At 43.6% G+C, this 17482-nt stretch overlaps 1 protein-coding gene across 1 annotated transcript in view; it reads right to left on the bottom strand.

Moving 5' to 3' along the window:
• Window positions 1–17482, bottom strand: part of CHRDL1 (chordin like 1) — a 44234-nt gene that overhangs the window by 18523 nt on the left and 8229 nt on the right. Inside the window, exons 3-6 of the mRNA XM_033137654.1 lie at window positions 13571–13683; window positions 12617–12710; window positions 2158–2303; window positions 374–467 (exon numbers count right to left, since the gene is read on the bottom strand). Of these exons, the coding sequence (XP_032993545.1) occupies window positions 374–467; window positions 2158–2303; window positions 12617–12710; window positions 13571–13683 (447 nt within the window). The remainder of the gene's footprint in view (window positions 1–373; window positions 468–2157; window positions 2304–12616; window positions 12711–13570; window positions 13684–17482) is intronic.

Raw genomic sequence — 17482 nt, 5'->3', positions numbered from 1 at the left:
TTAGGGGAAGGATCATAGCTCAGTGCTTAGAGCTTTCACAACATCTTCAGGTAGGGTTGCGAAACACACCCCGTCTGAAACTCTGGCTGGCTGCTGTCAGTGTCGACAGAACTGAGGTCAATGGACCAGTGGTTTGACTCAATATAAGGTATCTTCCTTATACTTATGTTCCTAAGTTTCCTTCTACCTTAGTGGAAGTTGCTGATAAGGCTGCTTCAGCTATAGTAGTAATCCTGATGAATTCAGTATCTGAAGAAAACAGTGACATTCCAGCTGCCTGAATCCCATGCTTAATTGTTGAGCTCTCTCAAGACATGGGCAGGTTGGGCTTGGCATGTAAGAAATTGCATATATATATATATATATATATTACCTCTGCAAACTGGGCAACATGATTCTGGTGTGGACACTGGAGAAGTGCAAGTTAATTTGGGACATGTCTTCAAGCCACAGTATACATTTCCTTCCTGCCATTAAACACACACACAAAAAGACAAAAGTAGGGCTAGTTAGTGCATGGTGCAGGCACACAGATTCAAATGGCAGGTGGTTGCCATAACAGCAAAACAATCCCATGCGCATTCTTTACCTTTTATGAAGCGTTATTTAATTGCAACGAAGCTTAAAATGATGAGCTGCTGTCTCTCTCTATATATATCAAAGCTCTGGAATCCTCATAACACTCTCATGTCACTGACCTCTCAAATAATCAGATGTAGAGGAGGACTGAGAATCTCAGTAGCAACAAGAGGTGCATCCTACCTATTCCCTTCAGCACTATGACATGTGTGACAGGCTGAAACTGCCCAGTTGCCTTATTCTTGTGGCTTTCGAAAAGTATTTTTTTTGGGGGGGGGGCACTGGAGTTCCTTTGAAGATTATAAATTCCTTAAAGCAGGGATGCGGGACATGTGGCCTTCCAGATGTTGTTGGACTACCAACCTCCATCAACCCCAGCCAGCATGGTCAATGGTCAGGGATGATGTAGCTTGTAGTGTAGCAACATCTGCTCCATCACTGGTTCTGCAGCCCAGCTGATAACTGTTTCTGAGAAATGTTCCATGTTGGATACCTCATCTTTTAAAATAGAGATTGGAGCAAAGAATCTCACTGGTCCAAAACCAGAGGTCAAAGTGACTTACAAAGGATATATATGGCTCTCCACACCCAACTGGAGAAGCTGTGTCATAGATAGTTGAAGCCTTGGCAATGCATTCACTGATTCAGTTACTTGACAGTGCCCCTGCTCCATTTCCCTTCTATTATTAATAATATCAATAAATTTATTGGTCACTTATTTGCCACAGCAATTCAAAGTGACTTGCAACATTTTAAGCAAAAAACAAATGCACACATTAAAATCAGCATTAAAAAAAACCTTCCTACATTAAAACTTCCCGCCCACAAAAAAGGCCATAGATATTTGAAAGCCAAAGGCCTGATTGAAGAGGAATGATTTTGCCTTGGGTTTGAATATATGCAACAATGGTGCCAGGTGAGTTTCCCTCAGCAAAGTATTCCACAAGTGTGCAGGCAGCACTGAGAAGGCCTGGTTCTCATATTGCCACCATCCAGACCTCCTGTAGCAGGAGCACATGTAGAAGGGCCTCAGATGACAAATTGCAGGGGCTGGGTTGGTTCACATGGGGAGGGAAGGTCCTTGAGGTACTGAGGACCTGAGCTACATAGGTCTTTATAGGTCAAAACCAGCATTTTGAAGTGGGCCCAGAGACTAATTGGTAGCTGGTGTAGTTAAGCCAGGATTGGTGTTATGTGCTCAGATGTCACTGGTGTGCATGTGATGCTCTGTAGGTTTTGCTGAAGTTGACTGATGTCATTCTATTATAAAACTAATAAAATATTCCACACACACGAAAATAATTATCCCCAGACCACACACCTTCTCCTGGTTCAACTTTGTACCCTAAGTATTTTTTGCCTGGTTGGAATGCATCCTTGAGCTCTGATAATCCTTCTTGCTTGTCTGGATGGAGATGCGTGTGGATGTGGAAACTAGCCTACTGTACAAAGGTAAAATTAACATTCCTTGGCTTGCATTTGCCTCTTGCCCTGCCCACCATTGGCACAAAGCCCTTGGAAAGTTGCTCAGAAGGGAATGTGGCCACAACACTGGTTTAACACAATCACGTGACTTACGGAACAGCTGCATTGGGCACACTGGTTGGCTTGTCTGTTCTGGAAGAGCCCCTCTGCCACAAACATCTCCCCGTGGTAGTAGGTTGTGCCGTTGTACTCACAGGACTTCCGGGTAATTTTACTGCCAGTAGAAAATAGTGAATCATCTGCAAGAGGGCAGGAAGAAGAAGCAATTTACAAAACAAAGTTATCTCATGTGTCTCCTCCACTGTGGCAGGTAGAAGGGCTCCCCAACTCACAGAGGGAACATTCTCCTCTCACTCTGCCTGGATCCCTGCTCACCTCTCCCAACAGGGTAGTAATGGCAGATTAATCCATTGAGAGACTGCCTTATCTCTCAAATCTGTTGTCTCACTTTCATTAAGAATATCAGAAGAGCCCTGCTGCATCACACCAAGGCCCACCTAGTCCATCACTCAGTTCTCACAATGGCCAGCACCAGGGTTCAAACCAGGGTTCTCTTGGGCAATCAGGAAGAGCACCACCAGCTAAATCAGGAATACCACCGTGGTGTCCTCTGGACATTTTTGGACATTGGCTCCCATCATGTCAGGCATATGGAGAAGCGGAAGAACCAGATGGGTCTAATATGGTACAGGTGCCCCAGCTCTGGAACACTCTCCTCTTGGAAGCATGGATAGTCACAAGTCTGTTGGGAGTTCAACGTTCAATGGAAGTTTGCTTGCTCTCTCTAGCTTTTGGTAACTATGGTTTAGAGCCTTGAATTGGTTTTATTTTGCAGTGCTAATTTTGTGGTTCTGTTATTTATATTGATATTGCTTATATTTTGCTGCCCTCTCAGCTGTTTTCTGTGGTTGCAATTTATATGATTTTATTTTTTTAAAATGTAAACTGCATTTTTTAGGTCACTTGTGACAAAAAGCAGCATATAAGCACCATAAATTAATGAAGTGTATCACAGAATTCTTAGAATCAAAGAGCTGAAAGGGATCACGAGGAATCTTTCACTCAATATGGGGCTTGAACCCACAACCTCTGAGCTATCATGCCTGTCCACTGGCCCTGCTGGCTGAGGTTGATGGGTGCTGTAGTTGAAATGCACCAGGCTGGCTTCATTAACAGATCTTAGCTAGCATGGCAATGAAAGACCCCTATCTGAGACCCTTGTTAAAGGCCAGCCAAAGTGGCACCCTCCAGAAGTTGGCAAATGAAAGCTCCCATTATGATTGTTCATGATGTCTGGAGCTGATGATGGCAGCTGTAGTCCATGACATCTGAAGGACACCATTTTGGCTATCTCTGTCCTAGAACCACTGTGTGTCACAGCAGGCAATACAAGGCTACTTGGACAAGGGTTCCAATCATCCCACCTGTTCATTTGAGTTTGTGTCTCTGAGGACTTCACAGAATAGAATTCTGGTTTTAGTAATCTCAAGCAGCAACTTATTCCTTGCTAGTTCATGCTCATTCTCCATGTTAGTTCATGCTCAATCTCAGCATCTCCAGGTATGGCTGGGAATGCTCCCAGCCTGAAATCCTGGAGAACTTCTGCCAATCAGTATAGACAAGACTGAGTTGGATTAGTCCATGGTCTGACTACAGCATCTTTCTATGTTTCCTAATTTCTGTTCAATGTGCTTCTAGAGCATAGGATTAGTTAGCCTCCCCTACACACTGGAAATATTATACGTTTGCTTTCATGCACAGCCATTTGAAATAAAAGCTTTATGTAGCACTAAGAACAAAGTGTTTGTTTGTTAGAACTGAAATAATGTTGGCATGCAAGGAATTCATTGGGTTTGGAGGCTCAGTGCAAAAAGATGCCCCCCCCCCAATTGGGTTTCCTTGACCTCCAGAATTCACGGGTGACTGCAGTTCTTTTACATCAGTGGCATAAAATCATGTAAAAAGAAACGCTCCATAATTATTGTGCTACTGAGGAATGCATGAGGTTTTTTGGGTCCCCCCCTTCTTCTTCTTCTTCATTTGTTAAGCTGGGCACTCAACCAAAGGAGCAAGAGGTTTCAGGTTTTAGGCATATGAGCTAAACAGTGACATTTGGAGGGCTCTGTGAACCATTTACTTTGTCATGCGGGCACCTTCAAAGCCTTTGAACCACCTTCTGAAGTAACAGGAAAAATAAATGCCAGGACCTCTGTGTTGTACAAAATCCAAACAACTTACAGCCTCACATGCCTGTATGATCCCCTAAATCCTAGATGGCTCCTTTTGTTATCTATATGTCCCTGGTGCATTTTTACTGCCACACATCCCATGCCCGAAATATTAAAATATTCAGCACTTTGAGACCCAGTCCCAAAGCAGGAATCATGCCACTCAGTACATGTAAAAGGGTCATATAGAGCTATACTATGAAATATGAAAATGGTGCACAGTGTGAAAATAGATATGGGGTTCAGGAGACACCGCTCTTAAGATGTTCTAAAGCTAAAATGGCACTCAGGCAAGGGCAAACAGGAGCAAGTGCAACTCAAATGTAGAGTTCCCACCCGCTGGACCGGTGAGGGTTTTTTCCCCCTGCAGATGTAATTCTGCAACATAATTGGCACAATTATAGTGCATTAGTTGTGGATTTATACAGGATCACACACACAGTTCTGCTTTATTAGCAATGCTTCCCCAGTGTTATTGTATTACAGCTACCTGGACAGGGACTCTTGAACTATAGCACAACAAAAGTGAGTAAAAAAATGAATCAGAATGTTTGTGTTATGAAAAATTACAGCATTTCAGGAAAACTGCAGGACGTGCACCGCTTGGAAAGGAAGCAGCATGACAGTCCCAAAATCTTTCCACTGCAAACATTTTTGAAAACAGGAGCACCTATAACCTATATACTACCATAATACCACCATGAGGACAAATCTTCATAAATGTATTATGAGTGTTTGGACGTACGTGGGTTTGGTTGATCCCCTGACTTACTCTGGGAACAGAGTTGCTCAAAATTTACTCTAACTCTTTTATTTTCTTTAATCCTGGTTGATAAATGCAATGTATATCCTTTTTTGAAGATGTAACAGGGAAATGGAAGGAATCTGATGCTAGAAAAATTGTATTTGCCTGGCTAATCTCTTTAAATTTCTAAATGACAATAAAATTAAAATAGCAAAAGGTTTAAGCACTGAAAGAAGAAATGATATTAAAACCAGGAGCATAAACTCCCTGAAAGTAAGTAAGAAAGAAAGTAAGAAAGAAAGAAAGAAAGAAAGAAAGAAAGAAAGAAAGAAAGAAAGAAAGAAATACTCCTGATTTTTTTTTTCTAAAAGGGGAGTTTGTTTTTTTACTAATTAACATCAGAGCTACTGGGCAATGTTATTTTCAAAGCCAACGGGAAACTTTCCAAGGATTTAAACGTGCTTTGAAGCAAATGGGGAATCCATCTGCCGATAAATCGAACCCCAGCAGTTCCAGCCTCAAATCCTTCAGCATGCTGTAATTTAATATTTAAATAAAAATACAAAGTGATTTGGGTGAGAGCCCAAGATTTGCTTTCTAGAGTCAACTCACTGGGTTACTTTTTCAGCAGTGGCTGAGAGCAATGAGACAGGATTGGGAAGCGATCCAGCATCAAGCAACTGCAAATGTGGATGCTAACTGCCTCCATATGTGCAGCCTTAAGGCGCAGGTGTCAAACACATTATGCTACCCAATGCTTTTTGAAAGCAACTTCAAGGGCTCCGTTAAGCTTGCAAAAGCCAATCTATTCCAGCAACTTGTCCTTTAACACAGCCAGCCAGTAGCACACGAAAGATCACCCACCGCTTGGAGTGATTAAACCAGCGTGCGGGACGTGGCTAACCCAACTGTATCAAGTTATTGGTGAAGTTTCAGTTCTGATGCTCAGGTTTCTTCAAGCTTTTCCTCCTCAATGGTTTAATGTTTGTGGGTGCACATGTGGCTTAATTTCCTGCGTTTTTCTTTTTATAGTGGTCTAAATAAATCATTCAAGGAGAGCATGAGGAAGCCTCCAGTTCGATTTGCCCCTAGACTCAGGCACGTCCAACAGGTAGATCACTGGCCGTCTGTGGTAGATCACTGGTAGATCACTAGCTCCTCCCAAGGAAGCTCAACAACCTTGACCTGAACCCCTAAAAAACAGGCCTTCCTCCTCCCTAAAAAATAGCTCAACAACTTTGACCTGAACCCAAGTTTTTAATCGCAGTCTCTTGGGAGTTGGCCACCCCTGCAGAGGATAGAAGATTCCAAGCAGATTCCATGGGGAAGATTCAGCCTTGAACTAGGGTCAAGGGGAGGCCATCCTCTCAGTCCCACCACCCTCACAGATGTGCTTGGTGGGGACATGGGAGAGGACCCTTTCAGTGGCTGCTCCCAGACTCTGCACCAAAAGCAGCACAGCAAAGTCACCTACCTAATGTCCAAAGGCAAGGAGTTCCACAGTATTGATGCTGCCACATTGAAGGATTGTTGCCTTGCAGCAAACTTTATATGGCACTTGGAAAAGTGCCAGTTCCATAGATCAAAGTGGACATACATGGGGTAAGGTGATCCTTAGAAAAGAAATAAAAAGCTTGTTCCCTCAAGCTTGTTAAGGGCTTTACATTTCAACATTAACACCTTTACTTTGGCCTGGTAATGAATTGGCAGCCAACACCACTCTCAGGGTGGAGGTGTAATATGCTGGCAGGGTCTCACGCCCCCGTTGGCAATATTTAAAAAGCAATTTAAGCCACCCAAGAGCAGCTCCTGCTGCCGCTTGCATTATTTAAAAGAAGTACCTCCTTTTCTCAGTAGCACAGACTTTGAAGCTGAGGCTTGGAAGGACAAACATGCATCAACTAAAAGCAAAGCACACAATCGCTGCTCCTCTCAGTGCTTGGCCACTCCAAGAAGGCAGTTGAGCAGAAAGGAAAAACAAGGAGGATGAGTTGGGTCAGGAAGCTCCAGAGATCAGCAGTGGAGCCCCTGTTGGGCCACAGTCGGTGCCCAATGTTGAAAAGTTCCTGGTAAAAAGTGCCCTTTGTCTAGGGATGGGCCTAAACGCATCCTCCATACTGGGCCAGTTCATTATGAGATGGAGCTAAAGTCTGTACCCTCTTATTTCAATGCAGGTTTCAAAGAACAAATTAATATAAATACTTTAAGATATGCATGGGACACATTTATGAAAGAAAAGTAAAGGTTGTCTAAAGGCTGCCTATCTGGCTTCTTTTGCTGTTTTACGAAGTGATTTCTGTTCCCTAAGAGTAGCTAGCTAGTTTATGGGACTCCTGTTGCCATGACGCACGTTGAAATCAATGTAGCAAGTTTCCTGAGAGTGACAGGTTTTGATGATGTGTTGTCACTCTCTGGGTGGAATTTATGTATTTAGCATATTTACATATTTTATGTTCAATTTCCCTTTAGTCTTGGAGTGAATGGAATGCAAAATACATGAAGTTTACGCGAAATATGTAAAAAATTCCCCCTTAGAGCAATGACACATTGTTAAGATCATTTGCTCCCAGCAGTTCTTGCCATGTTGATTTAGGGTGCACATGACCGCAGGGGCCACATGCACTAGATAGCTGCTTGTAGGTGGCTGAAATTACTTGTTAAAGATTGACAGCAGGAGTGAAACCCTGCCAGCATATTACACTTCTGCTCCAAGAGCTGCTCTGGCCACCAGTTTGTTACCTGGCCAAAGTCAATGTGTTACTACTGGTATATAAAGCCCTTAACAGCTTGAGGGGCACCTTTTGAGCCAATCCAATCAAAGGGCGACTAATCCATTAAACATTGCAGCAATCATAATCATGCTGCTGATTTATTGCCTGTCCCAGGAGCTAGAGACTCCCATGTGGTGAGTCTCTGAACTGCAGGTGACAGCTTTCTCAGTGAAAAGCTTTCTGGGCTGACTTTGCCCACCCTATACTCCTACCGGAATCTGCTCTTATCCCCTGATGGACCTCAATGCCTTTGAAATGGAAAAAACAGATTCAGTGTGGGGAATCTTTGGCCAGGGTTGTGGCAGGCAGAGAAAGAGTAGAACTCACAGTGTTTCCCAAATGTGGGTCTCCAGCTGTTTTTGGACTACAACTCCCATCATCCCTAGCTAGCAAGACCAGTGGTCAGGAATGGTGGGAACTGAAGTCCGAAAACAGCTGGGAAACATTGCTCTACATCTAAGGCTCGGTGTGTTGATTGCATTTGGCCAACTCAGTTTGGCCTTAAATGCCAGTCAGGGAGATGAGAAAGTAAGGATGATTTAGAACCACGCTTTTCAGTGATTGCTGAAACTATTTTTGTCTAGGCAAGTCTACCCAGACACATAGGTATTGATAGGATTTTAATCATTTTTTTACTGTTAATTTTTATCATCTTTAAAGGTTTTCCATTTTTCTTAACTGATTTTATTGCCGATTTTGATATTTCTTCTAAACCGCTGAGAAGTTTTACCACAATCAAGCCAGTATATACATTTTGTTAAATAAAAACAAAAACACCAAATGCTGCATCCAGTCTCAACTTCTCCTTGTCCTTATGTGGGTGATCAAAAACTCTTATCTGTCCTGCTTTTACTTGCTTTTTTTGTTCTTTCCATACTGGAATAGCAAAAGAATAAAAGGGAGGGGGGCTGAAAAGTGAGAAGGAAAACAGGTTGAACTTGAGACGTCCCGAAAAACCATAAATTCACAGGAGTGTGAGCATAAATATGTAGCTAATCATAAAAAGTTCCTGGAAGGCTGAATATAGTCTGGGGCACAAGCTGAAAAAAGTTCTTGGAGCCAGATGGTCTGACCCACATGGCGAAAGATGGTGGTATCCAGTCAAATATAACTGAAGATCAAAGCAGGAGGTGGAAGACCCAGTGGCAGTGCTAAGGACTACTGTGCACAGGTCTTATTTATCCCTGTCGGAAATTTGTTTGACTTCACTGTCAAGCAGCCATGTTAAAATCCTAAAGATTTTTTTGTTAGCTGGATTAGTAACACTTAGTTATTTTCAGATGTAAAAATGAAAGCCTGAACATACCTACCATGCTTATAGCAAGTCTCTAAAAGTATGAATGGTATTAATAATAAATCCCATGTGTGACAGTATACATGAAGAGCTAATGAGATTCATGGGCACGTGCCAAATTTATGGTGCTATTTATGGAAAGCTGTGGGCAAAAGGCTGGCCTGTAACCAACATAATGTGACCAACATAATATGAGACAATTAATTGATAGGCACCCACAAATAAATGCCTCCTAAGCAAGACCCTGTGCATACAACACTTTGGAGCACCCAAACTTAGCACTAAGCAGGATCACAAACTTTCTTAGTGCTGGACTCAGGAGAGTGAATGGGCACACTAGGGAGCTCCCTGCAAGGAGCTCTTGGTCACGTCATCATCATCATCGTCATCATCGTAGTAATAGTAGTAGTGGTAGTAGTAGTAGCTGTTGTTGTTTATAACCCACTCATCTGACTGGGTTTCCAAATTCCAGACTGAAAAGGAAAGAAGTCTCTTCCCTTCCCATTTAAACCCAAACTTGTTGTGATCTTAAAGAGGGATGGAGAGACTCCCAAAACCTTTCCCTGGTGCTGGTTTTAACCTTTAAAGCCCAGGGAGGTTAGTCTGGCCTCGACCAGAGCCAGGGCTTTTTCGGCAGTGGCCTCAATCTGGTGGAACGCTCTGTCACAAAAGACTAGGGCCCTGTGGGACTTGACATCTTTCTGCAGGGCCTGCAAGACGAAGCTGTTCCGCCAGGCCTTTGGCCAAGACACAGTCTGACCCTCTCTCTCCTTCTGTAATCCTCATAGAACTCTAACCCAATGGTTGCCATTAATTTGATTCTGAATTGATTCTAGAATGTATTTTAATTAATTGACTGTGTAATTTTATGTACACTGTGCTATTTCTGCCTGTTGTTAGCCGCTGTGAGCCCAGCTTTGGCTGGGGAGGGCGGAATACAAATAAAATTATTACTATTATTATTATTATTATTATTATTATTATTATTATTATTATTATTATTTCCCTCATATCCATGTGAAGCCTGACCTTAAGGGGTGGATGAAGAATCACAAATGTTCTCAAAAGCCTTTGGAAGTCTCCTTCTTTCTTTAAGACTGCAACAAAATTGGGCTTAAAGGGGATGTGGAACTTCTTTCTCCTTCCCCATTCAAGCCTGATTTCTCTCTGATGGGAGCAAAAGGTATTCTGATAGGTGGGTGGCCCTGCCCATCTGTGAAATTTGACCCATAAGGGAGATCCTGATAAGGACCTGGCCCATGGGGACAAAAACCGTTCCCACACCTGCTCCAGATGAATCCACCTATTCAACCTAACTAGGGAGAGCTTGCACTTGCCACATGGATCTTCCCACAGGCAGGAGGAAGCTGAATGAAATTGCCCCTCTCTCTGCTCAGCCTGAGCAGCTGTTTTGGTCTCAGTGGATAAAGATGAAATTCTGCCCACGTGAATTGTTAAACTGGTACAAGAGTCTCTGCTCAGTCCCAGTGTTCTGTCCTGTTCTACATTGGCGGCTATCAGCAACAAAGCAACCCTGTAGCCCTCTGGAGAATGCTGAATAAATACCTCCTTTGCAACCCTGTGTAACTAATACCCTTTTAAAACTGGAAATGGGGAGCTGGAGAGACGGTGGCAGGAGCAGAGGCCAAGCATCAAGCCTACCAGACATTAGGCCATGTCGGGAATTTTGCAACAAATCCAAGAGAGATCTCGCTTCGTCTGCATTGTACAGTGGTTCTTAACAATGAGCATATAATAAATGTACAGTCTGCAGGAGTTTATTACGCAGCGAATGACCCAGTTTATATAGCCATAAACATCACCAGCTCTCTGCTTCTCTGATTTACAGTTCCCCAGCCTAATTATGAAGCTACGTTACATTGCAAGAAAGGCTCCAGTTGTATATGGCTTTTATTTAGGGTTACTGCCTCTCCCAGACAACCATTCAACAACAATTTTCTGCTCATTTGGGCATGGGGCCAGCCTTTGATATAGTCTGCCAGTAGGATTTAGAGCAGGACCCTGGGACTGGAGGACAAGGAATTTAACAACCCCCGAGGGTGACATCTTCAGTGGCTCCCCAGATGTTGCTGACCTGCAACTCCCATCAATCCTAGCCAGCATGCCAAATTGTCAGAGATAGTGGGAGTTGTAATCCAGTAACATCCAGCAATATATGTACACTGGGCACCATTTTGAATCACAATGATGGACCAAAATGTCACTTTGGCATGACTGATGTAGGTTTGACTGCCTCTCAAAATATCACCGCAAAATTCAGCACAAGCAAAGTAGTGGAGGAAGGGGAGCGGAGGGGGTGGGGCTCCCTGGGTGGCACTGGGGCTGCAGGGCGCCCTCCAGCATAGGATCTGACGAAGGACACATGTCACCGCCTGCCTCCTGGCCGCCCTCCAGCTGAGGGGGAGGTGGCGGGCAGACTTCCTGCAGGCTCCACACAGTGTTCCCTGCCCCAGCTTGGCCTGCCCAATGGGTGGCTAACCCCATCCATGGCAGCTAGCCCGATCCCCTGTGTGTGGCACCTGCATGCCAGGCATGCTCACTGCCCCTGGCACCCAAGTGGCTAGCCAGGCCACTGCACAAGGGGCCCTGAGGTGAAGATGAAAGAGATGTCAATGTATGGGTGCCATTTTGAAACAAGATTGTGGACCAACAATAGGACTTGGGCATTCTTGCACAAGTTTTTTTTGGCATAGGTTTGACTACCTCTCGAGATATAATTGCCAAACTTGGCACGAGGGTTCCCAAAGTGGGAGCAGCAAACTTCACTGTCGTTTGGATTCCAGGTGTCATTTTGAATCAACATGGCAGACCCAAACATCACCTTGGTGTGACTTCACCCTCCCCCCCTTTAAATATAGGTTCTCAGAGTGGTTTAACAGCCAATACCTCTTCACAGGGAGCTCTGTGGATTGTAACTCTGTGAGGGGGAATAGTGGTCTTCTAACAAAACCACAGTTCCCAGGATTCTTTAGAACACATGCCTGTTTAAAGTAGTATAATAGTGCTTTAAATGTATGCTGCATGAATGTGGCCCAGATGGGTCTTTGGCCTGATCCTGCAGTCAGGCTCCTTTTGCATTCTAATGAAATACAATTCCTAGGAAAAACAGGGTTGTGCCTGAAAAACACCTCCTAAAAGGTGGATTGTAGTGCAAGATAAACAAAAACCGAGTGCTCTGCATGCACAGAGGAACAGCACTATTTGATGTGGGATATATCTAGCCAGCTTGCTCTGATAAAATGAACAGAGGCCATATAGACATGGTACTGACGGCTTGTCGGGAGGGCTAGGCTCCCCTCCAGGCTCCCTCAGCCAGTCATCTCCTGAGAATATGGGCCTCTCTTGTCATAAATGGAGTGTGTAACAGCGTTTGCTGCATGAAAGCATCCCATTGTTATTTTTAGATGGGGAATGTGTCTGTTTGCTCTGCCCCAGCAGCATCCTGAGCCAAGTGCAGTTAAGGAGCTTTGTTATATTGGAAATAAGTCTTTACCTGGACACCGTGGGCAGCAGAGCTGTGGCACATGCACTGGGTTGGGGCAATGTAAGTTCGGGCACCTTATTCTGTTGCACAACACGTTCCCATTCTGGGGAAATAAGTTGAAGAGAAGAAGGGTTATTTCTGTTTAGCACCCTCAGCATGCAGAGCGCTTTACCATCCCAGCCTTGCAATAGCTTTCCCATTTTATGGATGAAGATTCATAAACTAAGCAAGATATCCTTCCTAACTTCAGGCAAGTTCATGTAAAATTCCACTATGGTGAGCAAGAAATTGAGCCTAATGTAGAGTTATGCAAATGAATGGGTGGAATTTATACAGACATTGGTCATCATGATCCTCAGTAACTTCCATTGAATTCTATGGGGCAAAATAATTAGGGTTCAATTTGAGATACTCTAAGGAGCAGGGATGGATTGATGTGCCCATTCAATGTGTCCATTCCATTCTGCATTAATCTATCTATCTACAGTATCTATCTATCTATCTATCTATCTATCTATCTATCTATCTATCTATCTATCTATCTATCTATCATCTATATCTATCTATCTATCTATCTATCTATCTATCTATCTATCTATCTATCTATCTATCTTTGAATATATACACTTCTAAATCTACAGTCCCCAAACACAAATTTTAACATGCATTTTGGTGCATTGTTGAGTCAAGATTGAGCCGAGGCATGCAAAACCCAAACGATAGCTGTGCCCCTCTCTACATATTAGCCAGGGCAGTACAAATCAGGTTAATTCACTTCAAAAGGCAAAACTGAATGACATGTTTTAGTTGGATCGCTAGCTAAATTGTGAAAATCAGGTTTATAGCAATCCCTACGACACATAGCCTGCCCATCATAACCAAGGGCATACCTCTCTTGTGCACAATAGTCACCATCTGATTGTCAGGGCTGAAAAGCAATAGAATTAGCTTCAAGGAACGTACCTCTGAGCAGAGACAGTTAACGCAGTAGACAATCCCATAGGGCTCTAGGTACGGATGCCACCTTTCGCCTACACGATACTTTTTATCTTGGAACACACAGTAAGTCTCTGAGTCTGCAAAAGAGAAGAGGCCAAGCTGTGAAGGGTGAGCAAAGGGGTCTGTGCAAAAGCAGAGTGGGTAACCATCATTTTAGGAACATAAGAAGCTGCTGTATACCAAGTCAGACCATTGGTCCATCTAGCTCAGTATTGTCTACACTGACTGGCAGCAGCTCTCCAGGGTTTCAGGCAGACGGAAGACACCCCCAGTCCTACGTGGAGATGAACTTAGGATCTTCTGAAGGCAAAGCAGATGCTCTACCCCTGTGCAATGGCCCTTGGGGATATCTTACTGTAGAGCTAAACTTCCACATGTTTATTAATTTATTTAGCAAGATTTAAATCCTGCTTAATCCACAAATACCCTCACATGGCTTCCATAACACATAAGAAATTAGTGGTAAAATAAAACTTTTAAAGCAAGTAGGCATAAAAACATGGTCAAAGTATAGATAACAACAGCAGTTGCACATTGGAAATTGCATTTGGAAATTGATCTTACTTTTGTAAGTTTCCATTCTCTTATTGCATATTTTATTATTCCATTCTATTTTAGATTCCAATTAAAAATGAACAGAATGTTTTGTGGAAAACGAAATGCCATTTTTGAAGAAGAGGAAGAGAAATGGGGAGGAGGAGGAGAAACATCCTGCAGAAGAGGAAATTCAGAGTGGAATGGCAGCAGTGGGGTGCTTAACACTTTTCCTAACTCCCCTTCCCCTCCCTAGCTCTAAATGCACCCTGCCAGCATATTAACATTAAAAGAATTTTGTCCACTACAGCATTCTGTTTTCCCACAGTGGCCAGAACTTGTTTTTTAAAAGATGCCAAACATTTGCTATTCAAGGAAACGGGGAAGAGAGCAAGCTTCCATTTCTGGTTGCATCTTCTAGCCTTTGTCCTTAGCTTTGCCTAATCTCCTGTTAAGTGATGAGCCACTGAACCTGATTGTGTCTCTCTGTGTGCTGTTTAACCTGCTTGCCGTCCTTTCTAAGACGCTGCTCCTCTCCAGGCAGACATAAAAGTAAAGGTACCCCTGACCATTAGGTCCAGTCGTGAACGACTCTAGGGCATAGCTGCCAAATTTTCCTTTTTTAAAAGGGAAATTCCCTTATTCCGAATAGGATTCCTTGCAAGAAAAGGGAAAAGTTGACAGCTATGCTCTGGGGTTGCGGTGCTCATCTTGTTTTATAGGCCGAGGAGCCGGTGTTTGTCCACAGACAGCTTCCAGGTCATCTGGCGAACTTAAAACAATAACAACAACAAAACCACCAACCACCTCAAGGTTGTGCTATAGAGTAAATGTACCCAACAACCCACCCACATATAGCGTCCTCCTTTATAGAGAACAAGCTGCCAGAGGACAGGCCTCCATTTGAAGGCATTCTCTATTTCCAGGGCTGCCTGGCCCAAGTCTTGTTTAAAACTAAAGAACACTAAGAAGGGAGAGCAGGAGGGCACTTGAAGTTGTCCATCAACAATCAGCACTTGGATAGCAGACTGGCCATAGGAACACAGGAAGAGCCTGTTAGATCAGGCCAGAGGCCCATCTAGTCCAGCAGCCTGTTCTCACAGTGGCTGAACAGATGCCTTTTGGAAGCCTGCAAGCTGGACATGAGTCCAACTACACACTCTGTCTATTTGTGATTCCCAGCAACTGGTATTCAGGGGACAAAGGCCTCTTTCAGTGGAGGCAGAACATAACTGTCATGGCTATTGCCTTGTCCTCTATGAATTTGTCCAATCCTTCTTTCAGAGTTGGTGGCCATCACTACCTCCTGTGGGAGTGAGTTCCGCAGATTAACTATGTGCTGTGTGAAGTACTTTCTTTTGTCAGGCACAGCAACCACCTGGTCACAGTCTCTCTCACTAGCATGACATATATTCCTGTTTAAATTTGCATTTATACATAGAAATCATTATAAGCAAATGTTATGCAAATCTGTTTTCTCTTATTTTGGCAACACTCTGCCCATGGTTCCACCTTGAACCCCACTATTGTTCTGAAGTATCTCCACAAGAGATGACATACATCACAGCAGTGGTTCTCAAATGTTTTATTTTTTTAATGGTCACTCCCATGGAAATTGCTGAGGGTCTTGGTGAACCACTGAATAAAGTTTTTGTTTGTTTGGTCTACAAATCAAACCACACATACAACGCGTATTTTAGTGGCTGTGGTCTTCTCTTTCTAATGGAATGGCCTCTTGTCAGCAGAGGCCTGTGACGCAGGGTGGAATTTAACTTAAAACCTCAACTCAGGTTCAGCATTCATTCTGCTTCTGTATTTAGGATTGAGGGTGGCAAAGGATGAAAAGCCCATGCTGTACTTTGGCTTGAGCAAAGCAGTCTCAATCTCCATTGTCAGGAATAAATAAAATCAAATGCAGGGCCAAATAGGTATATTCACAGGTCTCGCTATCTGAGCACAATGCATTCTCAGGAAATTGTTTGTTAGGTGAATGTTCGCATAATGAATTGACAATTTTCATTGATCCCTATTGGAAAAATTCTGGACCATAGAATTTTGACCCCAAAATGATTGGGGACGGAAGGACCCATGAAGACCCTTTGAAACTTTGCAAAAGGCAAACAAGAAAGGGGGGGGATTCTCTTATTTGTCAAATCTCCCTCCCTCCCAAACCACCCACCCACCCACCATGGTTTCTAGCAACAAAGCACAAAAAGTAATGCTTGTTTAAGGTTGCTTATTTGTTTACAGTACTACATACAGCCCCAACTGTTTGGATATCTGAATCTGTGCTGTGTATAGCAAGGTTTGGGTACTAATTCCTTGTGTTTGGATAAGTGAATTCTTAACAGTTCTGCAAGTTTCCTGAACAGACCTCAGATTGATTACTTCTGCACCATAGAAGAGTTGTTGAGAGATGGTCATTTAAACCTGGCCAATATGATCTGCTTTCCTTCCTTCTGTCTAAAAACAGAGTGTGGGCTGTGTGGGGCACTGTGGTGGTTTGTGTGAAAAGACCTGCTTCCACTTCAGTCGGCTGTGGGATGAATGAGGCTCTCATGTCTGAGAAGCAGTGAACTGGGGATGCCACCGACAGCCCCTTGGTGATGCTCCTACTTTAGACAAAGCTATTTGCACAGCTCGTTCTTGTGAATAAGCTCAGCCGAGCAGAGAGAATGTCTCCCTTGGATCACGTCCATCTCCTCCTTCCCTTTTGTATCCCTCTACTTGCCAGGGAAGTTTGGTTAGAGTTGGGAAATATGCTTGTTCTATGGTCAACTACTATCACATAACGTTGAGCAATACAAGAAATAAGCCAGAGAAAAGTGGCACCTACAGGTACGGCAGAGAATTCCATGGTTTCCAAGTAGCTTCAAATGAGATTTCCATGGCTAGCCCTACCATGAGGCAGAGTGAGGCAGTGGCCCCAGGTGGAAAATGCTATGGAGCTGAGAGTGGACAGAACTATGGGAAGAATTCAACATTGTGCTCTTCCAATTGATCTGTCAGTGCGAGCGTTTCAGCTTGCCCAACAGAATGATCTCCCTCACCTCCTGCCATGCACTGCTCTGGTGGTTTCCAGACTCCCAGATTTTTGGGTGGGTGGTGAGGAGAGAGGAAAGAGAGGAGTGGGGGGGGGAGTGCACTAGTGGAATTCATTTTGCTGGTTCCTTCTGGCACATGTATATCTAGCCCTATGTCTTCTACATGGTCTGTCTAAGGTGGGAAATGTTGAGGAAAAAGGCTATCTAAACAATCAAAGGGGATGGAGCAACTCTCCTGTGAGGAAAGATTACAACATCTGGGGCTTTTTAGTTTAGAGAAAAGGTGAGTAAGAGGGGA

This window comes from Lacerta agilis, chromosome Z, assembly GCF_009819535.1.
Source record: "Lacerta agilis isolate rLacAgi1 chromosome Z, rLacAgi1.pri, whole genome shotgun sequence".
Lineage (NCBI taxonomy): Eukaryota > Metazoa > Chordata > Lepidosauria > Squamata > Lacertidae > Lacerta > Lacerta agilis.
The sequence above is the reverse complement of the archived record's forward strand: the minus strand, read 5'-3'. Positions and strand labels throughout refer to the sequence as shown.